The 25922-nt window shown below is 41.0% G+C and overlaps 1 protein-coding gene across 2 annotated transcripts; it reads right to left on the bottom strand.

Annotated features, from left to right (window-relative positions):
- Positions 1-3346: 3346 nt before the first annotated feature.
- On the bottom strand, positions 3347-25922 carry ASNS (asparagine synthetase (glutamine-hydrolyzing)). Of its 2 annotated transcripts, XM_067562149.1 has the most exons (13): positions 25781-25922; positions 25495-25689; positions 21687-21982; positions 18987-19224; positions 16530-16715; positions 16099-16200; positions 14362-14489; positions 13155-13281; positions 11325-11431; positions 9811-9911; positions 6582-6663; positions 6163-6318; positions 3347-4552 (listed from the first exon to the last, which is right to left on the bottom strand). In XM_067562149.1, the coding sequence occupies exons 3-13, from the start codon at positions 21933-21935 to the stop codon at positions 4343-4345; spliced, it is 1686 nt and encodes a 561-aa protein (XP_067418250.1). In that variant the 5' UTR covers positions 21936-21982; positions 25495-25689; positions 25781-25922; the 3' UTR covers positions 3347-4342. The 2 variants fall into 2 exon arrangements, with proteins under 2 accessions (XP_067418250.1, XP_067418251.1); XM_067562150.1 differs by lacking the exons at positions 25495-25689; positions 25781-25922 and adding an exon at positions 24624-25106.

The following is a 25922-nucleotide window of genomic DNA, read 5'->3' as shown; positions in this document are numbered from 1 at the left end:
AGGGCTGGGAGAAAGAATGTACTTATTGCCATTTTAAAGAGATGGACCTGAGGAACAGAGAATTACCAATTTGCCCAAGATCACACAGGAAGTCTGTAACAGAACCAGGAACTGAATTCATCTCTCCAAAGTCCAGTTTCTTGTCCACAAGCATGGGTGGCATGTATAAGAGGCTGGGGGAGACTAAGCCTCCCCAGAAAGGCTGGCCATGCAAGAGGGCAAATGCTGTGCCGATCACCTCCCTCTAGAGGCACACGAGCCCGCCAGTAGGTCCACACCGAGGCCCTTCCCTCTCACTCTCCTCTGCCCCTGGGGCCCCACCTTCACTCTGCCTCTTCCCGTTAGCCCCCCCACACACACCATGGAGAGAAGCGAGCAACAGGCACTTCAGGAAGAGATGGAGAGGAGCAGGTGTGGGGGCTCAAAGGAGGGGTTGGGGCCCTCAGGGAAAGAGGTGGAGCAAGGGAGAGGCCAGTCTGGGTGGTAGTGCCACCCACCCCACTTCTAGAGAGCTTCCAATGCTTGAGTGTAAGCCTCCCCAAACGGAAGACTAAAGCACTGCCTATGTCCACAAGATACCCATCCTCTCAAATATAGGACAGGACTCTCTGCTCTGAGCCTTTGACTAGAAATTTGAGTGATGTTTAAGCTACAAACCCTTTGTTACCTCCCTTTAGAAGATGGTTTATTTTCTCTCTATGGTATGGCTCTTTATACATATCCTCTGAACAGTGTAAGATCACATGGATGAATGAATGTGATGTTAAATTAAACAAAGTTTTACTAAAAGTTGGTAGAAGAACAGATTAAAACAAAAATAAAAACTCTAAACTTCTGGAGAGCCATAGCTGGGCAATAACTAATCTACATGTACCATAACCATATAATTGCATAACAGGAAATGAAAATGCTGTAGTCTCTCAGCATCTTATTTCAGTAGCCCAGACTATCATGCATCTCCCACAGTCTATTAAATATAAATCTGTCCAGCATGTCAGAGACCCATGCCTATAATTCCTCCTCTGTGTGTCATTCCCAGATATACACATGAGAATCTCCAAAGTAAAGATACAATTTTGATCACTGTCTTGCTAGGCAGGAAAGCATCTACAACTCTAGCATTGCCACAATAAAATATTCAGAGTTGTACACAAGATTACAGCCTGCTGGTATAGCCTAACCCAGTCATGAATTAAATGATAACAGACAACGAGTAGCTGCTTTTCTGGCCAAACAATTTTTATTCCTGGGTGGGTGAGGTAATATCTTTTATTGGACCAACTTTTGTTGGTGAGATGGACAATTTTTCAAGCTACCCAAGAGCTCTTCTTCAGGTCTGGGAAACCCAATCAGAGTGCCACAGCTAAATACAAGGTGGAACAGATTGTTGAGCTTAAGTAGTTAACACATTGAAAGGGACTATTCAAGGTGAACTAGCCCGTTAACACCTCTCCACTAATAGGGAGGAAAAGAAGGGAGAGGGAAAGGCAGCTGGAGGATTGTTAGTAGGTTGTAATAAACCATAAATCCAGTATCTCTATTCAATCCATGATTTTTAGTATCTAGCAAAATTATGAATTGAAGCTCCAACACTTATGAAAGTGTTGTGCAGGTTTCCTTTGAGGATGACTGAAAAAACATATGTTTGGATGACATACATTTTGCTGGCATAAGCGCAAGTGTAACCGCGTTAAGTCGACAAGAGAGCGCTCTCCTGTCAACATAACAAAACCACCTAAACGAGCAAAGGTAGCTATATTGGCAGGAGAGCTCTCCCGCCTACATAGCGCTGTCTACACTCACGCTTATGCCAGCAAAATTTATGTCGCTTAGGAGCAACAAAAGTTTTGCCAGCATAAGCGCGAGTATAGACAAGTTTAACTGTTTAATATTGTAACAGTGAACAAGAGTTTCATTCACTTCTCACCTCTTGTTGGGCCCAAGACACCCTGTTATCAACACCCCCTTCTCTCCTATCTAGCTTTAAAGAAAGAGGATTGCTGCAAACCCTACATTAAGAATCCATGTTCTAATATAACTGCTATTTGTCAAAATATATTTCAGCATAGCATCTATCAGAACTCTTCTGTTTTTGGGAATTTGCAGACTGGGCCCCTGAGAAGAGTGCACTTTTTTTCTAAAGCTAAGCTAATGGGCCCTTATGAAGTCTCACAACATCAAAATCTTATAAACCATTTAATCTGGATTAGACAGAATGTGTATGAGTGAGTCAGTGAAAATATAGCCATGTAAATAAAGCCACCAGAGAGTTGTTTGTGGGCTTTAAGGTGCCACTGTGTGATTTCAGTACAGATGATTCCTGAAGAGAGGTTTAATATTGGGGGGGGAAAAAAAAAAAAACCAAGCAGACATTCAAACATTTTATGAAGAATTCTAAGGCTTTATTTTAAGCATTCCCTTTTTCTGTGATATTCTATTCAATAACAGCATATTTTGGTTTAAAACAAAAGAATAATCAAAATAGTTCTGTCTAAGCTTTTCTAAATTTAGTACGCACACAATTTGGAGTATGCCAGCTAATCCATAAAGTAAGTGTAGTTACTGATCACCATTATATAAAAACCCATTTTTAAAAATATCGTCCCATTCAAACAGGTTACTAGTGGAATAGCAAGCTGTGTGGAAATGCATTTGTTTTGCTTCAAGGGTATATAAAAAAAACCTCATTGTTTAGGAAGAACTAAAATTCTCTTTCAGACAAAGAATCCAAGCCTGCAGTCTTCACTTAGGTAAAATGCCCACTGAAATCTAGGAATACGATTCTGTGATGTGTCTCCAAGAGTTCCAACACATAAAGCAAAGGGGACCCTGCTGGATTCTGGGGGTACTGCTCTGGCACTCAAAACAGACTCCAGCACAACTTAAAGCAGCCACCAGCAGTTTTAACTTACTGCAGCCCATCCTAGGCTGCCTATGGGCTCTGCAGGCCTCTGCACTAAAAGACCGGCCCCCAATCCACCACTACACCAGGTCCTGGGAAAGGGGCAGGATAGGGCTGCTTACAGGTGAATTTTTCCTTGCCCAGTTGTGGCTCCTGTACGGCCACTATATGCTGCCAGAGTGGAGCCAAGCAGAGACAGAGCCTGTCCCAGTGCGTGTTGTGCCTAAGAAAGGAGTTCAGGGTGGATCCGGCAACATCTGAGGTTCCACTTACTTATAAAGGAACATGCAAGTGACATTTTTTTATTCTCACTCCTAAATCTCCCCAAATATTGTGTAGGTTTTTTTTTTAGCCACTTGATCACATTAGAATCAACTAGACTCACGCAGTTAAAACCCCAGACAGCTCTCAAAAAATCAAGCCCTTGAGGTAAAAACAAAAGGATATAACTGACCCATTTTATTCCAGGCTGTTCAAGTTCTTACACCACACACACATCTAGATCTATAGACGAGCCAGATCTACAAAGGCATTTAGAGCATGTCTATGGAAGGATAAACACTCCGCGGCTGGCCTGAGTCAGCTGACTGGGGCTTGGGTGGCGGGGCTAAAGGTTGCTGTGTAGACATTTGGGCTCGGGTTCCAGCCCGAGATCTGGGACCCTCCACCCTCGCAGGGTTCCACAGCCTGAGCTCCAGCCCCAGCCTGAATGTCTACACAGCTGCTTTTCACACCTGGAGCCCAAGCCTCACAAGCCCAAGTCAGCAGGCCCAAGCCAGCTGTGTACACAACACTGTGTACACATACCCACCATACCTAATGAGGTGTAGTGGGATTTTCAGAAGTATCTAAGCAGATTAGGTACCTAACTCCCATTGACTTTAGTTAGGGACCTAATCGTCTTAGGCACTTCTGTAAATCCTATTAGGCTCCTCTGGGTACTTGTAGGAATTTATAAATCTCAGTAGATCTTGCCCAAGGTTTACAGTAGCCACATGAATTCTACCATTTTTAAAACACAGGAACCTAGACAGAACAGTCAGTCCATAAATGCTCATTTTATACCCCTAAAGTGAAATTCAGGCCAGCACACATCCTATGTGCCATTCAAGTCCTCAAAAGAGGGTTTATTGTATGTTTGTTACTGAAGTCAGCCAATATAACTGAATACAAACAAGGGGCAAAGCTGCTAAGCAAGAGGCTGCCCCTTTCACAGAGTAGTTTTTCAGACCAGAACTGTAGTTTAAGTGAGGCAGAGGGCTGTGCAAGCTCTCGAGGGTGCGGTGAATTTCACACTATAACATTGGCTATAAATGGCTCTTTCATCTTAAATACGATTGTCCAAATCCATTCTTCAGACTATTGGGTTGTGGGGTCTGCTTTAGCATAAATAGAGCTCTTTGGCAACAAGTAATTTCTGATTCAAAATGACTGGAAAGCCTATTCTTTGGTAGCTGACTTGTAATGTTTCAGCGTGCGAGCAGAAGGGTCAGTAGCTTCAATCCATCTTGGCATCCAGTAATGGGGGAGCCAATCAGCTCGCCCCGGGTAGTGCTTCTCAAAGATCTGGCGGTAGTAGTAACCTTCTTTAGTCTTAGGAGGATTAAAAGGAAATTTCTCTGCTGCCTTTTCCAGCAGAAGGTCATCAACCTGCAGACAAAAATGAAATCAAAATTAAGTTGTGAAGTTGCTTTCTAAATTATTCACCAGACTACTACCTGCAGTTGAAATACTATCATCTCAGTGTACAAGGATTTACTCATTAAACCCCACAGTTTGTTAAAAGGTGCCCATTCTGGAAAGAGATTAAAAGCTTTCTAAAAGATAAATTCTGCCATAGAATGACTGCGCGTTGGACTCCCAATGAGCTCAAGGGGAGCAATCTGTACAACTTTGTGGAGAATTAGTCCCATAAATATAAGTGGCCATATTAGTGAAATATTGTTTCTGACTCCACATTAGGTGTCAGCCATCTTTTTTAATCTAAAATTCTCTTTTCCAGTAAGCTCACAAAAGTTTCTCCTCATTTCCTTCCTGTCTCTCTCTCTCTCTCTCTCTCTCTCTCTCTCTTTATTGTGAATTTGCTTGAATGATTCTGAGCAAACAGTTATCTGCTTCTTGATAGGTTTTCTATTCTCCCTACGTACAATGGATCCCAATTCACTCCCTCAGCACAGCACAGTCTGCAGGCTTCAAGTGGCAGGAAGTACCCCCAGGAATGGGAGTGCAGAGGCACAAGTCACCTGCAGCCTCCCTTCTGCTGAGGGCAGGGATGAAGGGGGTTGATTCAGGAGAAGTTGCTCTGATACAGATAATCTCCTGATCAGCTTCCACCAGCATGGCTCCAATGGAGCACCACAATAAAGCTGATTTGCCTCCCTCCCCGTCAAACTGAGCAATGATACTATCAGCCCCTCCCTTTAGGGCTAGATGCCTCTGCTGGCGCAGCTTTCCTTGTGGGTACAGGGGTGTAAAAGTTGTATGCCGCAGCACCGACATAGGTGAATCTCCCCCACAGGCTATGGACTTGAGCCATCATTGTGCGATACTACACATAGGCAATGCGCCTATGTACAACTGGTGTAAAGTGGGCATTATACTTTATTGATAGTAATCTCACACCCAAGCGTGCACACACTACACTAGAGGTAATTAGCCCCTGTGCAAAGCAAGTGTAGCCTCAGTTACACTGGCTGCCTCAGTAAGAAGAGGTTTCAGCTCCAAAAAGAGCCTAGCTATGCTACAAACAGGTATGGCTACCAAAAATTGACACCACACTAACTCTGCAGCGAGACAGCAGGGGGTAAAGGTAGCGTAAGTGGCTTGGTTAAGCTACCGCAGCTGCCCTCAGCTGAAGAATTTCCCACAGCTGGAGCATTCATTTTTCACATGAAACCAAGAAACAAGCAAGTTTATCCATAAACAAAACACACTCACACACTCCAATCCAGCTATTTCCTTCACTTAATCATATCAATTGCCTTACACAGTCCTTCTCATGAGATTTTATCATTTCTTTTGGTCAAGAATTTCACCTCACCACATACTACTCAACATGTATTTTAACAGTTTTCATATCCTGAAGTACTTTCATTTCTGAAAAGCAACCTTGCTCCTGCAATATTCTTGAACAAATAGCTATTTGAGAACTTTGAAATGCAAATATTTATTGTCTGGACTATGTCCCAATGTCTTTAAAACTTAGAATGAAAGCATATGGTACTATAGAAAAGCTGAAATTTTAACATAAATACATGTACCTGGAGATCAATATGCTCTTGGAGAATTGAAAACCAAGACTTCTTGAGAGATGTTATACCATCACTGAAGGCTTCTTTGGGTCTCCAGAGTATTTCTTTTGGAAGCAAGTTGGAATCCTGAAACGATTCTCTCAAGAGATGCTTTTCAACTCCATTCTATTGACAGAAAGCATAACAATGCTGTGAATGTCAAGAACCTATGTGTAACAAACCCTGCAAGACAATTTTTAAGGCTAGAGTTTTAAACAACATTTTCCCCATCAATAAAAAGATCAGGCCCACTGGCACCAATCCCGCAAAACTATCAAGCGTGTGAATAATACCATTAAATTCTATACAAGTACTCATGCTTAAATGCTCTGCTGGATCACAACCTTAATCTCCAAGATGCCTTTTGGGTTCTGTGTAGGTTTGCATACCTTTGGAATTCTGAGTTTGGCTGGCAGGGATAGGTAATAAGAAGTAAACCGGTGATCCAAAAATGGGACTCTCAGTTCAAGACTAAAAACCAAAAGAAAATAAATTAAATCAGAAAACATACTACATCAACACAATGACATATTAGTTTAGAAAGTCCATAACTGTTAACATACACTTATTTTGAACAGCAGATGGAATACAAAGTTTAGTACTTTATTACATAAATATTTCACTTATAGGCTAGTAATATAATTTCCAATTAGTCAAATAAGAATCCAGTAAACTGTCTGCACAGTATTTATCAACCAAAAAAAATCCAAAAACTTTGTTACTGTGTATGCTGCCATCTACTGGAAAGTTTGATATCGTGCAAAAATGTAAAAATTCCTGCTGAAGGTTCCAAAGACCTCCACAAAACAATGCATTTTGCATTAAAAAAAACCCTGAAAAATCCTGTAATCCTAAAAGATCCATCAAGAACCAGCAAGTTGCCTGGAGATGCTTCAGCATGTTTTAAGTTGTTGCAGAATCTCCTAAGTTTCACCAAAAGCATGCCTTATTTGGCTTTCAAACATGAGAGCAATAAAGATGCACCTGCAGGAACCATTAACTTCAGCAGGAGTTCCATGTGCAGAAGGACTGAGCCCATACTGCTTACGTATGGGCGCAATATGTTGTGGAGCCAGAGAATGAGAATCATTTATAAGACTTCATATTTGAGGTGACAAATGAGTGGATAAGAACTTTGCCTTTGGTAGCAATCAGTCATTCCTGTACTTGCTGCAGGGCACTTTGGTTTAAAGCATTTAACGTAATGGGCCAGGACCTCAGCCGGGGCAGGGCAGCGTAGCTCTATTTAAAGTAAACTGGGGAAGTGGTCCAATGTAACTTGGTGCATTCCGAAACTGAGTTTATTATTCTTAGTTTTCCTCACAAAAAAATAAACACCTACTGCAAGTAAAGTGCAGTACACAGTGCCCTTATTAATGATCTGGAGGATGGGGTAGATTGCACCCTCAGCAAGTTTGCGGACGACACTAAGCTGGGGGGAGTGGTAGATACCCTGCAAGGTAGGGATAGGCTACAGAGTGACCTAAACAAACTGGAGGATTGGGCCAAAAGAAATCTAATGAGGTTCAACAAAGAAAAGTGCAGAGTCCTCCACTTAGGAAGGAAGAATCCCATGCACAGCTATAGACTGGGGACCGACGAGCTGGGCAGCAGCTCTGCAGAAAAGGACCTGGGGGTAACAGTGGATAAAAAGCTGGATATGAGTCAGTAGTGTGCCCTGGTTGCCAAGAAGGCTAATAGCATATTGGGCTGCATTAGGAGGGGCATTGCCAGCAGGTCACGGGAAGTGATTATGCCCCTCTATTCGGCGTTGGTGAGGCCGCATTTAGAATATTGTGTCCAGTTTTGGGCCCCCCACTACAAAAAGGATGTGGACAAGTTGGAGAGAGTCCAGCGGAGGGCAACAAAAATGATTAGGGGGCTGGAGCACAGGACTTATGAGGAGAGGCTGAGGGAACTGGGCTTGTTTAGTCTGCAAAAGAGAAGAGTGAGGGGGGATTTGATAGCAGCCTTTAACTACCTGAAAGGGGGTTCCACAGAGGATGGGGCTAGGCTGTTCTCGGTGGTGGCAGATGACAGAACAAGGAGCAATGGTCTCAAGTTGCAGGGCGGGAGGTCTAGGTTGGACATTAGGAAAAAGTTTTTTACTAGGAGGGTGGTGAAGCACTGGAATGGGTTACCTAGGGAGGTGGTAGAATCTCCATCCTTAGAGGTTTTTAAGCTGAGGCTTGACAAAGCCCTGGTTGGGATGATATACTTGAGGTTAGTCCTGCTTTGAGCAGGGGGTTGGACTAGATGACCTCCTGAGGTCCCTTCCAACTCTAATATTCTATGATTCTATAAAGAAAGACCACGGTTCAGTAATATTTCAGGTGCAGAGGCTTGCAACTTCCTGCTCTTATATATTGAGTAAGAGGTAAGGGCTTTTCAGTTTCAGCCAAAGATTGAACAACGTGCATACATGAGAATCTCTGTTGCTATATATTTTCTGCTGGTGATAGGCATCTTTAACTGTTTCTCCTTCCTCACCCCCACCACTCAATACTGTCTGTTACACCTATTTCTCACATCACATCTACATTTAACTATAAGTTATCAGAGCAGAAGCCTTGTCTTTCCAATTGTTCTATGAAGCATTTCACAAACTTTTGTATAAAGAATGGGAAAAAGGCAATGGCAGCTCTTCAAGCACAGGGCAGTTCAAAAAGTGCGAAAATGAAGCCTGAATATGCAGCCAGTCTCCTCTATGCAACATAAATGTGATACAAACACTAATTTTACTGCATTCTCCCCATTAACAAAATGGAGAAACTGAGGCACAAGGAGGTTTACTTGCTTATGGTCACACAAATCTGTGGCAGAGCCAAGAACGGAACCCACATCTCCTGACCACCCAAGTCTTGCGTTTTAGGCACAAGACCCTCCTTCTCCTCATATCTATCTAGCTTCTTTATTAATACTCTAATACTTTATCTGGTCAATTTCTTTCCATTTCTATTCCTTAAAGTTCAGAAGCATCTGTGTTGCTCATGCCAGAGGTCCAATACGTATATAAAACATATAGCCTAAGCCCTTCAATTATTTATCTCAATCTTGAAGGGCCATTCCCTTCCTCCCGCCCAAGTACTAACATGTCTAAATATAGTAAATATTTTGTACTGCTCACAACAAAGGCCATTCCTCCCAGACAAAGCCTTTCCTGCATGAACTGGCAGCTTGGTGCATTTGATATGATCAATTATGAACAATGCTGTGGAAGCTGCACCTGGATTCCTTCAGGATACAAACCCAATTTAATCCAGGTATGTAACCCTATGCTGTTCTCCAGCCTTCTAGCTGATACCTGTGGAAAAAGTATCTTTTTCTGTTTGTTTTTTCTTAAATAAGCCTATAAAAAGGATATTGCTTTCCTGCTCACATGAGTTTTTAGGGCCAAATCCTGGTCCCACTGATAAACAGCTAGCAAATATTTCTCCCTTAAAGCATACTGATGGAGGCAACTGCTAGTAATATTTCCCTCTACATGCTACCAAGGGTGCCACTGTTCCGATTTTTGTAATTTCACAGAGGACAGCAAGATCTTTAAGAATCTAGTCTAGATATAAGTGTAGTTTAAGAACCTAACTGTGATAGGTGGGAGCCTAAGATAGGCCTTACCCATGAGCTGCAGTAGTTCTGTCAGCACGAAGTACATCAAACAGGTAGAGTTCTTTCAGAAGCCTCTCACTGTCTTCCATAGCTTCTTCAGGAGACGGGGCCTGTAATACACATGCATACATAGTACACACATATTACATAGTTGTATTGCTACTTGGAGAACTTTCTGTAGCATATATGGATTTCCAGTGATTTCTCTGCATAGTAGGAGAAATGTGTACAGCATATTCCACAATACAGTGATATGCTACACACTTTTAGGAAATGAATGTTAAAGCAGCCTCTACATAGATGTACATTGCAGGGCAAATTATTTTACAATTTCCAAGCTTTTGAAGAGAATACATATAACTTGATGATTAGGACTTCTTTTCCCAATCTTCCTCACTCTTATGGAAACACAAAACACGCATGCTCGTACTCATGGGCTTCCTCCAATACTGTACAAACAGCATGTGCCCTGTATATTTCCCAAGAGCTACAAAACACATTCGACAGGGAGAACACTCAAATCCTGTAATCTGGACAAAAACAGCCACAGTGTCTTCTACTTAAATTTCTCAGGAATCCAAACAGGATGTAAGTTATCTCGGAACAGAGCCCTAAGGAGTCAAATAAATCAACCTCTTCAATAAAATTTGTTTTGGAAGCAATTACATAGAGATGCTGAATTGAAAAAAAATCATTTTTTCATACTGTACATCTGTTACTACAACAGTTCTCACCACAAGCCAACAGGATGTAAGTGACATTTACTGCACATAAAGTGTAAGATGTTCAAGTCAGAGTCTCATCTGATGTAAATCAGCCTAGCTTTTTGACTTCACACCTGGCACTCTCAGTACAGAGGCCAAGAACTGTAGGGCAAGACACTCAGCTGTTTGTTCACTGTTACAAGTGGTCTCTGCAGGTCATGGTTGAGACATATTAGCAGGACAGTATAGGGAAAACCTGCATAGCTACTACAAGATTGTCCCTGTTCCATAGATAAATAGAGGAATTAGATGGTGGAAAGTGGCATAACTTCATTGAAGTCAGTGACCTATGACAATTTACCCCTGCTAAGAATCTGCTCTTCAGTCTCTAGCTGGCACGTTGACCAACTCTAAATTTGCTTTTAAAATTGTAGAAAAGAAAAAAATGTTTGAATTAAAATATAACAAAAATGCATAATAATCTCTAAAAAGAAGATTCTACAAAGAAGGAAGAAGGAAAAGTCTGGATCCTGAACATAGCTGGTGATGTCCTCTTAAAACTTTATATTTGTCTTCAATGGGACTACTCACATGCATGATGGCTTGTGTGCAAAAATGTTTGCAAGATTGGGGCTTTGAAAACTACTAATTTATTAAAATGGATGCATAAGTAATTTACTTGTAAGTGGACACAATGTAGCAGCACCAGAAAGAATTAATGTATTATTCTCCAAGGGCACTTTTCTGATTATTTTGGCCCAATATATGCATGCACAAACAAGAATCCTTTTTCCTTTGAGAACAAAATATTGTTCTTACCTTATGGAAGTAGATATAGCCTTGTGAAAGCTCATCAGAGCCCTCCCCTGAGAAGATGACCACGCTCTCTGTTTTCTTGCGAATGTATTTGGAAACCAGATACATGCCTATAATAATAAGATCAGATTTACAAAGTTATTGTAAATTCAGTTACAACTGAACAGAATTCTGACTTCAGAAGTCTATTTTGTTTTAGTATTTCAATGCTTCTCTTACATATTAGAAATGAGGGGAAAACAGGTGAAAACCCCCAAAATAGCAACTCTTTCTGCTTTTCATTGCCATTAAAATATCACTAACCATACAATTGTAGGTATATTTTCTCTACTTAATTGTTTACTTAGGCGTGTGTATTCCTGTAACTAGTTCTTAAAACTCAAACAACTGAAGGGAAAATATAAATGTAAATACAAACATAAATAAATGGCCTTGATTCAGGAAAGTTATGTCCCAATGAATTCAATAGGACTTCAGTATATGCTTAAAGTCAAGCACATGCTTGAGTGCTGTCCTGAACAGGAATGTTTTCCTGAATTAAGGCTTATATTTTTAAGAATACAAATAACCAGTTAAATATTTATTACTGCTGTAGGTTTCTCTTCACAGTTATACTGTATAGTCCATTTCATTTCCAAGGCTTTACGAATAAATTCTCTATATTCTTTTCACAGAACTATAGTATACCCTCACTCTAACATCTTGAATCCCTGAGGATTCAAGCCATTTGTTCAGTATAGCCAGGCGTTCGTTATAGTGGTGGGGGTGGGGGAGACAGCTCCTCCAAGCCTCAGGACAGTGGTGGGAGCTGTCAATGTTCCTCCAGCCCAAGCGGGCAGGGCTGGAGAGGGGATCCAGGAACCACATTCACTGAAGCTCAAGGTTCACTATTGCGAAGGGCGTTACAGCGAGGGTCTACTGTACTATGAATTCAGCCTTCTCCCCATTGAACCTTTCCACATTATTTATTTAGTAATAAAATACTAAATGGGGGAGAGGGTTTGTTTGAAGAAAGATTTCATTAACAGGTGTTTATTTCAAATGGGTTCTACTACACGGTCATGCAAACAAAATATGTGAAAACATTTTGGAAAAATGATTTTTGTTTTCATATTTGTTATTGAAAAGCAATATGTACATTTTGAATTTGTGATACGTTGCATGCTTTTCTGGAACATATGCTTTAGCCAAACATGAAGTATTGGGTTCAGAACAGGAGTAACTGGATGAAATTCTATGGCCTGCATTTTACAGGTCATAATAAATAATCTGATAGTCCCTTCTGGCCTTAAAAATTTGAGTCTCTGTTTTTCATCTAAGGATCTCAAAGCCTCAACAAACCTCAAAAGGAACGTAAACTGTTTTACTGGTGAGATAAATAACTTGCCATGATCCCACACTAAAGGCTTGTCTCCAAAAACATTTAATTCACAGCAAGCTGTGGTGTAAATCTAACCCACACTAGCCTGCCACGAACTAAGTTCCTGTGTGGACAATGCTACCATGTGTTAACAGTTCCTCAGAGACCTCTGCTCTACTCTTGTTTCAAAGCAGGGTCGATAAAAGTGCACTAGGGAACCGTTAGTGAGCGAAAGCAGGATCCACACAGATGATTAGTTCATGGCAGGTTAGTACAGAGTAGATTAACACCCCAGCTTGACATGAAATAAGTGTCTGTGCAGACAAGCACGAGACAATGGCAAAGCTGGGAACAGAACTCAGGATTCCTGGTTCCCAGTCCCTCTCTGACCATTAGACTGTGTACAAGAATATCATCTTTGGTGTAAAACTATACATAAGCACTTAGTAAAGAATATTATATTAAAAACTTACCAACTGAAGCTCTTACTGTTGTAATGTCATACGTTTCCAAGCTAAAAATAACTTCTTCTAATACCTGAATTCCTTCTTCAGAATTAAATATTACTTCATGATGTTCACTGCCAATATGAGCAGCTACCTGTTTAGAACAAATAGATTACATTAGTAACTTGGCTGTTACCCCAAAGTGCTTTGCAAATATCCACAATACATGCTAAAATGCTTGAGCTCTTTTGCAGCACAATGACATAACTGGTTAACATAGGAAGAAAATATAATGGGCATCCATGGTAAAGTGCAGTGGAAAATTTGATAAACAGAATGTAATTTCCCATATTACAATTTGTTCCAAACACCAATGTTGACAGCCCTATGCTTACACAAAGTACAGTGGAATCCGTAATGGTTGTAAACAGATGTGACATTTGTTCAAGTATCACAGATCCTGTCTACACTTACCTCCGGGATTCAGCAGCAGTCAATGGGAGTTATGCAAGCAACACAAAAAACTTGCGTAACTCCCGTCGACTTCTGGGCTCCTCTTCTGTGTGCTGTCTTCACTGCACTGCGCCGACGGGAACCGCGTTCCCGTCGACACAGCGCTACGCCACTGGCGAAGGTGGTCTTAGTACGTCGATTTCTGGATTGACTGAGCGGGTCTTCACTGACTGCTCTGTCGATCCAGAAAAATTGATCTGACGGCAGCGACTTTGACGCCATCAGTGAGGCCGTAGCCAGTCTAAAAAGAAGCACAGTTCCCCCTAAAAGGACTGTCTAGACTACAGTTTGTAGTCCTGTTTAACTGAATAACTAATTGGTAACTAATACATTCGCAAATGCTAGACTAAACACTTCCAATGTTTCTTCCAAGATCTAAAAGTTTAGTGGTTTACCCTCTGACTCAGCCACAAATGGGGACAGAGTGGACGCATCTTTGAAACTATGGCCCTAGCAATAACAATGCAATGACAGTTTTGGTCACAAAAAAATCTTTCAAATATATAAGAACAAAAATAAAACCAAGTTATTTGTGTCATAAGATTTAATTAAGAAGCAAAACAAATGTTGTACAAACTTGATTTTACTGCAAATTCTGATTCCATCCAAAAGAGGATTAAGACTATATCCAGGATGCATTGTGACTTTAACATAGGTAGTACAAAAGCAGTATTATCTATTCAGCTTGAGCACTCAATCTGTAAACTGAAATGTACTATACCTTTCTGGCAGCCAATAAATCAGGACTGTCTTCCATTCCAATTGCAAAGGTCTGTAATGGGTAAACAATGCTGGACTCTTTCATCAATTTCAGGAGCATTGCAGCAACCAAACTGGAATCCAAACCCCCTATCAGCAAAACAATTTATTTCATTATGTTTTTAAGGCACAAACATCTTACAATAGAAACATGATTTACCTAGGTCTTGCTTTTTAAATTATGTGTGAATCCAAGACACAATAGAGCTCTTGAAGAAAAAGACTGCATTGTACACTTCCAGTGGAATGCCTGTAGTAGCAATTACTAATGTGTGTGCCATCCAGGAACCTCAGCAGAAATCTTTCTTTAATACCCATAAATAGATTTTCCATGGTGGTATAATGATTCTAAATAAACATACCTTCCCTCTGCCCATCCTGCCATGATTGGACTAATTCCCCATCCATTTCCAATATTCTTTCTCTCCTTCATGACTATGCTAATAATCAATCATTCTCCCTAATATGCCACTGGTTCACTTAGCTTTGCCAATTATGGCCTAACTCTCTCTTCTCCTTGCAGCTACCATTCCAGCTATCTGGCAGACCCTGCCCACCCTCTCTCAGCTTCACTATCTTTCCTGCCATTTTTAAAGCACAATGTGCAACAACCCTCCATGCCCATCTCATTGACTGTCACATCCCTTGCAGAAACATTTTCACTGTTGAAACTGCACAGCTGTACAAATAAACAAAAAATTAGAATGTATCTGGATGTATTTATGGAGAGTTACCTATGCTGTTGTAACTTGAGAACTTCAAATTTTGAAATAGCTTTGGCTTGGGATGTATTATTATTATTATTTTTTTTTTAAAGATTTCTTCTCCCCGTCCTTCCCCTTTTATGTAGGTAACAAAAGGAGTTCAAACTGATCAAACTAGTAATGGCTTATATTTAGCCCTGCCTCATTCCAACACACCTGATAAGATACATAGTGAACTTGTGTCATTATGCCATGCATGCACATGTGCACAGCCTACCTTAATTCTGAGTCAGTAAGAACTGTTAAAAAAATTGTAACAAATCAAATGAGAGACCCAAGACTAGACAGCAGATCTCTGGGTTCTACAGTAAATGCCTCACCACTAGGCCACAGTGCCTCCCAGCCAAGTCACTGAACTTCCTTCTGTACTTTAGGTTACCCCCATTTGAAAAAGGCAGTGAATAGTAATGGCCCAGATGCCCGTAATTAGTACACAAAGGATATGCCTTTGCCGCCCCCAACCTCCTTACCACCCCACCCACTCACCCACCCGAAGGGCAGAAAAGAAGTCACCTCCACACTCAGTTTCCCAACTCCCTCTCTTTTCTGGAACATGCAGAGGCCTCTACAGATTTATCTTGCAATAGTGTAGTGACCTCTCATTTTTAAAAAACATGTTTATCCTCACTCAAAAGCCCTATTTTTTATGATTATGCTGGATTATCACTGACTAAAGTGTTATTTTTCTATCTTCTTAGTGAAAAATGGTCAGGCACTTCACAATCCAACATCCCAGCTGAGGTTCCATTTGGTATAATAATGTAATAACAGGCTCAATAAGGAATTTTTGAAAATTATGGTCTTTCAGATTTCTGTTAAATTCTTGGTGCATTAGAAGTCTTGTCATTTTAGCTGCATCACAGACAGACCAGAATAAGTAAACACTTGGGAGGTGAGGGGACAGGAGTACAATCATTCTGCGTTTTGCTATTTACCTGACAAAAGACAACCAATTCTTCTGTGAGTCATCAAACGTTTTCTAACTGCATTTTCAAACAGAAGCCGAATGTTGCTTTTCACCATTTCGAGATCCAAACCTGCCACAAAAGTAAGCAAGAAAATAACCAGTCAGGAGTTTCATTAAGGCTCTGCTGGACTAAACTAAGTAAGGATACAAAATTCTTTGTTATCAAATGTATTTCAGGCAAGGATAAAGGAACTCCAATATATTCGCAGGCAGTGACGTACAAAGAGAGCCCTACAATATCACGCCCTACAGTATTAGGTTTCTTTTCAGCTCTTTGTCAAATGATTCTACCATTCATGCCAAACAATACAAGTTACAGGTTCATGAAAAATTCAGTAATCATTTATTCTGATTAATTTAAAACAAGGTTATAAAAATCAATTATTTCTTTGCTGTTACCTGCAGGCAGATTTTCCACTGTATCATAAGCAGCATGCAGAGGTTCATCTTTACAACTATGAAATTTTACCAGTTCCACTGATGCAACTTTGCCAGAAGGCTTTAAATCCAACACTTCATAGTGCCCCGGAAGAAATGGCTCCACTTTAGGACAAGAGGACATTGAGTGCTTTAAGTTGATAAGACCTACAGACATGGAAACATATGAAGAAGAAAATTTCAGGCGTTTGAGTGGTTACCATGCCCACCACCATAGTCCCTAAACCGCCTAAAATTAAATATTTTTCTCCAGATAATCAATTACAGCCTGTTTCTGCCCTGGCTGGTACAACGATGAGAATAAAATATGCTGCCTGAGACCTCCTCTGATGCAGGAGTCCTGCCAACAACAGATAGGGTGGAGGCATGTTTTAATTAGACCAGTAGCAGAGTGATCTGCAAACCAACAAGATGTACCTCTGGCTTGCATTTGCTGCTAACAGCAACAGCTTCCGTTAGCTAAAATGGGGGACTGCTCAAGCCGTCAAAACAACAGCCCACAACTTCATTGGGGTCACTGTTCATGGGCTACCATATTATCTTTTAACCCTATGAGGAAACCCTACCTGTCCTGCTCTTGTGGGAAAAGAGGCTCTTGATACACACTTCATCCCGTCATGCACCAAGGGGTCGGGCCTGTGCTCACTGAAGTCAAAATCAAAGCTCCCATTGACTTGCATGGCATAGGATCATGCCTCAGTACAGCGCACGGTAAAACTTTACTATAGCTCAGCTTCTAACTGCTAAGTTGTATTTTACTACTGGGATGATTAGGGAAAATATAGTATAACTGAACACAGTGACAGGGTCAAGTGCAGTACATTTACTGCCCACGTGAGCTTGAAAGACAGAAATTAACAATTAATCTCTCTTTGGTTTTATATATAAACAAAATCACTAAGTGGCCAAAGTCACTGCCGAGTTGATATTAAAATAAGTAGTTATTTTTATCAATATAGCAATTCCATATTTACTCAGTTATAAACTCAGAGCCTGAACATGTTGTTTCTAATAAAAGCCTCAGGATGAGACCTGCAATAAATGTGGCCATATTTTACTTTCATTCTATACATCAAACTTCTGGTGAAATCACAGGGAGTGTTTTGCAAAAACGGATGGGGAATGCCCCACATGGTCATTTGGATGCAGTCAGATGAATTTCAAAGTCAAGTTATCTCAGCAGTGATACAGGAAGGACCTGTGAGCTCAGTCCCAGAGTCCTTATTTGGGAAAACTACCATAGGCAGTTATGCACAAGTAAAAGACTGTAGGACAGAGTCCTTTGAGATTGCATCACTACAATGGTCGACCGAATTTTTCTCACACACACACACCATCCACCCACCCACCCCCCAAAGGTAAATGTGAAGAGACAAGAGATTTATTTGTCTCTTATTCAAATACACTCCCTTTCTGTCCTAGTTTAATAGTGTTTACACATGTTAACGTCTATAGTTCCAGCATTTCATTGTTTTTCTAAAAATAAAGAAGGGGTGGAAGAACAGTGACCGGATGTCCTGATATTATCAAGACAGTCCCAATATTAGGGGCTTTGTCTTATATAGGCAATTATACCTGTTATCCTGATTTTTCACACTTGCTATCTGGACTTCCTAGGGGGAAGTATCAGGTCTAATTGAGGAAAAAAGGATATTGAACTTTCCAATAAGAAACAAGAGTAATTACTTTAACAGCATTTTGTATTTTCTCCTCCTCTGGACAAAACTTTAGCAGGACTGTAAGCTTCTTGAATGATCTTCTGGAATGGGTTACCTAGGGAGGTGGTGGAATCTCCATCTCCAGAGGTTTTTAAGCTGCGGTTTGACAAAGCCTTGGCTGGGATGATTTAGTTGGGGTTGGTCCTGCTTTGAGTAGGGGGTTGGACTAGAAGACCTCCTGAGGTCCCTTCCAATTCTAATCTTCTATGATTCTATGATCTTTGACTTGACGGGTTCTCATGACATTTATTTCAGAATTCCCCAGACCAAATCCTGGTCTCACTTACACTGGCATAAATCTATTGACTTCACCTGACTCCTGTATAATTGATCTTAATCTAGATGTCAAATATTCTCTGATTTCAGATAATAAAGATACCTGGAAGTCATAACTATGTAAAAATAGATAATTGATTTTTAGCTATGTTAAAAAGACCATTTATTCAATTCTGAAGTGTTTCTATTTTATAAATGTGCATTTTTGAATTCCCTTTACATATGTTTTAAACAAATGAGAACATCACATTTATTTTATACTGACTGGATTCAATTACTAATACTTTTGTTGTTCATTTTATTATGTTTCCTTAACGATCATCAAGGGAATGAAATTTGTGTTTCTCCAAGACTTTTAATATTTTGACTCAACAGCGGTGATGATGAAGAGGATTACTAAATTACTGAACTTTATAGATTTTACCTTTTGCTTCGGAGCAGACACCCAAGAATCCATCGTCAGTCAGCACCTTAAACAACGGTCTGACTCCGTATGTATCTCTTCCCAGATACACTTTCCTGTTTGCAGTGTCCAGCAGGATGAATGCAAACACACCATCTAGCAGGGAGGCTGTTTGCTCTATTCCTCCTCTGTTGTAAAGATGAAGGATCACCTCTCCATCTACTAAAGTTTGATAGTCAAATCCAAACTGCTTTTGCAACTAAGGAAAATAATTGATTAGAAAGAAAAAGATTAGCATTCGCAAACACTGACTGCATTCATTTTTACTTTTAAAAAAAAAAAAAAAGGAACATTTACTTGCTTGTAATTAAAAGAAACATAGGTTACTGGGTGGATCAGAGTTTGAAAACTTTATAAACATTTTCCCACAAGCAAAGGAAACTCTTGTGTTCCAGATCTGATCTGGGTTCATTTGCAGCTCTGCCACAGACTTCCTCTTGCAGCCTCAGGCAACTTGCTTCAGGGACAAATTTTCAAGATGGCTTAAAACTGTGTGCATTTCAGTTTCTGGGTGTAAACTTTTAGACACCACAGGTCTGATTTTTAGAGATGCTGAGCATTCTCAGCTTTCACTTACTTAATCTAAAATTAAATCTCATAATGGAGACAATAAGATAAGTACTTATCTCCCTTACAGGGGTGTGGTGTTGTTTAATTGATTACTATTTCTAAAGCATTTTGGAAATGAACTGTATTTGCTTCAATTATATGATGACATCTATAATATAGTAATAAGATTTTGCACTTCTATAGTCTTTGACCTAAGAATTTCATTTTGCCAGTTTGACAACTGGGGGAATTTAAAAAAAAAAAAAAAAAAATGCAGTAAAATTTAAGATTCTTCCATAAGCAAAAAAAGCAGTTTCAGATGCCAGAAGTTTTACCAGCCATGAATATGCTTCATGCCCTTGCCGTGCTACTTTTAACAATTATTTCTCCCATATACTGGTTGGTAGAAAAGCATCTAAAATAACCAGTCGGACAGCAACTGTAAAAAGGATACTATTGCCACATTTATGATCACTTAAGAATTTTTTTAAAATCATGGGGTGAAATCTTGGCCTCACTGAAGTCAGAGAGTTTTGCCATTGGCCTTCATGGGGCCGAGAGCTCAGCTATGGTTCTGATTAATAAATAAGCTCCAAAAACACACTTACCAACTGGAAACCTAAAACTGAAATCACTCTTTCCTCAATTGTTTTTAGACTACATCATTTGCACAGGTTAGTTTATAACTCCCACTGATGGCAATGCAAGTTTTGCCTGATTAAGAACAGCAGGGTTGGACTCACGTTCAGAGCCTGCTTTTAGAAAGCAGAAAGTGCTGCTGAGAAGGACCATAACATACTGCAGAGGGCAGCAAGTATTGCAGACTGCTGATACAAGGGACTCCGTATTTGCTTTGCTCTGCAGTATATCAGCATGATTCTCAGCTGCTCACAGAAACAATCGGACACTGAAAAAGAGCCACATTCTGCAGTGCTTACTTAGTCAAACTCCCAGTGACATCAATGGGAGCTTGACTGAGAAAACATTACAGAATCAGGCCTTTTGCTAACAATTACAGCTGCTAATTGCCCAGACATTTCACATTTAACATGCTGGCTGACTGACTCTATAGGCCTCGATTCAGGAAGGTACTTATGAACGTGCGTATCTTTAAGGACGGACGTGGGTAGTACCACACACTAAATTAGTGCCAGATTTTCAAAAGGTGTTTAAGCACCTAAAGATGCAGATGAGAATCTCTTTGGATGCCTAAGAGTGCCTAAGTTAAGTGCCTAACTCCCAATGATTTCAATGAGACTTAGGACTGGTCTACACTGGGAACTTACATCAACATAGCTATATGTCTCAGGGATGTGAAAAATCCTCATCGCTGGCATACACAGTGCTATGCTGAAGGAAGAATTCTTCTGTCAACATAGCTACCACTTCTCAGGGAGACGGATTAACTACAGTGATAGGAGATCCCCTCCCATCGCTGTCAGCACAGCTGCACCACTGTAGTTCTTTAAGTGTAAACGTACACTCAGACACGTAGATACTTAGGCGTCTAGTGGAATTTTCAAAAGCACCTATCTGCGTCTTTAGGTGTCTAAATACTTTAAAATATCTGGACCATAGTGAACACTGTGTTAATCTATTCTAATAATATATAAAATATGTCCTATCTCATCTGATATGCTGAAATTAAGCAGAAACATAAATAATACACAATTAGGACAGTAGAAGAGCTCACCCAAAATAATCTGCAGAACACCAAATATAAGAGGACTTTCATTTATTTTATTTTTTGGGAAGCAATTTTACTTTTTTTGTTTTTTCTAACGCCTAATTCTTTGTTAGTAAGTACTGACTATGCGCTTAACCCTTGGAAGCTTAAAATTGGAGTAGATTTCTTTGCTAAATTCTTCTTCCTCTTGCCATTTATAAATAGTCACTATTTGTTGTAAATATTTGAAGGACTATTGTATTCTGAGTATATCACATATACTTAAGAATTAGATCCAGATTTCCATGCAAACAGTTTTTGTTTTTAAAGATGCACCATCGGATTATTTGCTCTGACATTCTAGTCCTGTGTTTTAGAGAAGTTCTGAATCTTCACCAGCACTGCGGTACTACAGATCACAGGGGTTTGGTTTTTTTTTGTTTTACCTGTCTGAAGTTATAGATTTCTCCATTGTAACATAGCCATAAATATGGAAACTTCTTCACCCGAATAGGCTGCATGCCATATAATTGATCAACAATCGCAAGACGATGGAAACCAAAACAGCAGTTGGTGAAGCCATTGACATTTTCAAAACGAAATGCATCAGGACCTCGGTGAGCTATTTTCATGGCACTTAGACATTGGACAGAAAGGCATTCATCACTTCCAAAAAGGGCCCAGATGCCACACATTTTGAAATCTGTTGCGGGCTGTGTAACAGCTACTTAAAATGAAGAACCTGTTAACAGAAAGATAGGTCATTATACAATGTGCTTTAGCTACAGCAGATACCTAGGAAGCATATTTAAATTTCTCAAATACAAATAAAACACTGTTGTATGAAGAAAGCAACTTTTTAGGCCCTCTTGATACAAGGCTAATTAAAAACAAACAACCCAAAAAGAGAACTTTTGCATATCTTGAACAGCCCAAGAAACTACGTTTAAGCTCATTTTAGATACAGTAAATATGCTTATGGGTTATTTTAGTTCCAGAACACAAACTCACAGTCCAACTACAGTATCATAGGTTGATCAAATATGGTCAGAAAGTGGGAATGAAACATCATTCTCATTAGTCATATTAAAAACCACTGTTTCAGCAAAGCAATTTAGAAGTAACAAAGAAAACCTGTTAAATGTTCTCCAGTTGCTTATCAAGGCAAGGAGGTAATCCTAGAAGAAATATGTCCTCTACAACTTCTAAAAGGACATTGCAATATCGTTAGATATTAAGCTTAATCATATTCTCCAATGGGCTAGATCACATGAGATTGCATACCTAGACAAAAAAAAGATGGGAGCCTTATTAATGTAGTTTAAACAAGCTGTCTAAGCTCTACGCTTTTGTTACAAAGTAAAACATTCCATTATTAAGAAAATGGCAGACATCCTGGAGACTGCTTTAAAGGCCTGGTTAGCATAGTCCAGAATTACCCTACTAACCAACTCCACTGACTCCAGTGAGGTTACACAAGTGATGAATTTGGTTCAAAGCACCCGATTTGCAGAAGCACTGATTACCCACAACTCCAAATGAAATAAATGGGAGACAGAGCTATGTATGCTCAGGACTTCTGAAAATCAGGCCCAATGTGACCAATAAGGTCCACACACTTTTCCTTACAGTTCTGCATATTTCACAACATCACAAACAGTGCCACTTTTATACTATTCTTTTAAATGCTAAAATCTATATGAAAACAACAGTATGGCTGAAATTTTAAAACATTAAATAGTCACACAGTTCTGGTGTGTGGTTCTGGAAAGAACTGTAACAATCTACTTGTATATATGGGGCCCAGTCTTGCAGCTTTTGTACAGACAAAACTCCCCAAACTGACTTCAGTGAGAAAAAGCTCACCTCCCATGGTTTTTTGGGTGAAGGGGATAAACCTCAGTGCTAATGCAAAAATGATTATTAGAAACTTTAGTGAATTTCAGGAGAGATGACATATTGTAATAATAACTACAATTATTTTCATCTCATGATGCTTGGAGAATACGCTAGCTCACGTTTATAGTTTATGGCATCCCGTAAGTGTGCTGCGCCAATGAAAAGGTGACAGCAACTGATACTGGATCCAGTTAAACCCCTGAAAGAGGTGTCTTCCATTGTCAATTACACTATCGAAGCAGAAGAGTATACAAATCTCTCTCTGAAGTCAATGGAACCATTCACATGCTTAAAGTAACACATATGCTTAAGTACTTTTCTAAGGGCTGGTCTATACTAGAAAATTAGATAAACCCAGCTACATCACTCAGGGGTTTGAAAAATCCACATCCCCTGAACATAGTTAAGACAACTTAAGTGCCTGTGTTGACAGTGCTTGGAAGAATTCTTCTGTGGGCCTAGCTACCACCTCTTGGCAAAGCTACAGAGATGGAAGAACACCTTGCATCATTGTAGTAAGGCCTTATCTCCACTAGCACTTATGCCAGCAAATCTTTTGTCGCTGAAAGGTGTGAAAAAAACCACACCCCTGAGCAACAAAAGTTTTGCCAGCACAAGTGCTACTGTAGACAAGGCCTAAGTGTCTACACTGAAGCTCTACAGCAGTGCAGCCTAAGCTCTCTTTCTCTGCTCATTTCCTACAGTTTGGGCAATACAGAAGACCTACATTTCCATCCAAACTTGGCAGACTTTCTGAGTCTGACAGCAAGAGCTTTAGCTATCCTGAGTTCAGATAATTTGACTGAAGGGTCTTGAAAGATCTTGCTGGCAAATGCAAATATCTAGTGAATCAAAGCACTCAAGTCAAAAAATTCAAAATATCAAGGTTTATCCTGCACACAGACATTTTCCACATATGCAATACTTTCTATTCCTGCTTTCCTTGTTAATGGTAATTATTAAAATACACGTATATAATGTGCAAACAGTTCAAGCAATCCCATTAACTTAAAAAACCATTCTTCTGTCTGTTGAGTGGGGTGAGGGAGGGTTTGAGGCTTCTTTGTTTTTTAAAGAATTCCAAGACTACTTTAAAAGAGGTAAGAGGAAAAACATATCCCCTCTCTTTTTCAGTTTATTTACTTTGTGTATTTGACAGTACTTTCTGCATAGTCAATTTAGCTGTTTCACTATTTTGTATTTCCTCTATTGTTGGTGGGGGTCTTCCACACAGCAACAGGGTAGGAAAAAAAATATTTTTAAAACAGAAAACAGGGAAATGGAGTTGTCAAGCCACAAAAATTGGCAGACGGACTCAGAGATAGGTGTTGGTACTGTACCTTACAACTACTTTCAATTTATTTTTAACTGAATAGATTTCAAGTTGGCAATGTCCCTTTAACACTGCAGGACAGCCTTTTTCAGTTTCTTGACATCAGAGTGAATGGGGAGGGAGTAGAAGATTTAATTCAGCAAAATTTCACCTAAATAGCATCCTTTCTCCAGTAGTCTCAGAACTGATAAGCAGCCCAAGTAACACATGACGCTTTCTTCACATCCTCTGCCTGATGCAATTCTGCTCTCTTTCCTCTGATGCAATTCTTAGGCGTACAGCTTTGCACAGCAGTGAGTCAGTAAGCCTCTCCTCTTAGGGACTGCATAGTCCGCATGAAACCCAGTAGCTGAGGTTCCATGTGGCCAGAGGGATCTGCCCGCCCAAATCCATTTACAGGATTGGGACCTTCGGCCACAAACTTCAGTAGGCACAGTCTCAGTCTGCATGGGTCTAGTCCGCACCTAGAAGAATGATGCGGCCCTCAGTCTTTACCCGATCATCTAGGCATTAATGCAATACACATAATAAGGCCCCAGTCGCCCAGACCCGTGCCAGCCAGGAGCAGTGCACGAGCGGGCGTTTGGAGGATCAGGGCCCACAGGAGAAGCCGCTAAGCGGAACTTTGTTAACGTGCTACACGGGAGCGACCCACTCCACCGCCGGAAACGTCTTCCACGCTCAGCTGCAGCCCGGATCTGCGCCACGCTGGGGGATGCAGCAGCGGACGGACGGACGGACGGACACACACCCAGGGAACCCCAGCCAGTAGAAGGCGGAGACCAAAGCCCACCCCGGCCATGACCATGCACACACCCCCGGAAGAAGCTCGGGCAAGGGGAAGGACTGGAAGCGACGCGAGCGGCAGCGCAGCTCCCTATCCCCCCACCCCACACACAGCTGCACTCTCCCGGCGCAGCGCTCCCCCAGTACAGCGCGCACCGGCCTGAGCCGTGCGGCGTGCGCCCTGCCCAACCCAGCCCAGCCCAGCCCAGCCGCCGCCCTCCCGGCCCTGTTATTACCTCTGCTTCGCCTCCAGTGCCGGCAATGCTCGCTCTGCCACCCGCAGACAGACAGTGAGTGATGCTGAGGGAGAGACCGCTGCTATACAGGATCAGACGGACGCGGGGCGGCTCTAGTCCTGCCGGCGGCGCGATCCTCCTCTGCAGACCGAGGCGTGCCGGAGAAATGGCTCCTCCTCCTCCCTAGTCCAGTTCCTGCTGAAACACAAGAGCCAGGTTTCATCATGCTGTCCTCCCCCCGCCGCAGCCTTTCCTTTCCCTGCTCTGCTCCGCCCCGATATCTCACCGTCACCGCCAACCAGGCAGGGGCACCCTCGAAAACTCCTCTGCACGCCTGTTCGTTGACCCGAGCTTGATACTGAACCCAGCAACCTGCCGCCAGCTATTTCCTGCGCCTCCCAGGAAAAAAGGCATCAGGCAGGGCATGT

Source organism: Emydura macquarii, unplaced genomic scaffold (assembly GCF_026122565.2).
Source record: "Emydura macquarii macquarii isolate MOO-44397 ecotype Brisbane River unplaced genomic scaffold, CSIRO-AGI_Emac_v2 contig_2422, whole genome shotgun sequence".
Taxonomy (NCBI): Eukaryota; Metazoa; Chordata; order Testudines; family Chelidae; genus Emydura; species Emydura macquarii.
This window is presented reverse-complemented; position numbering and strand designations above follow the sequence as displayed.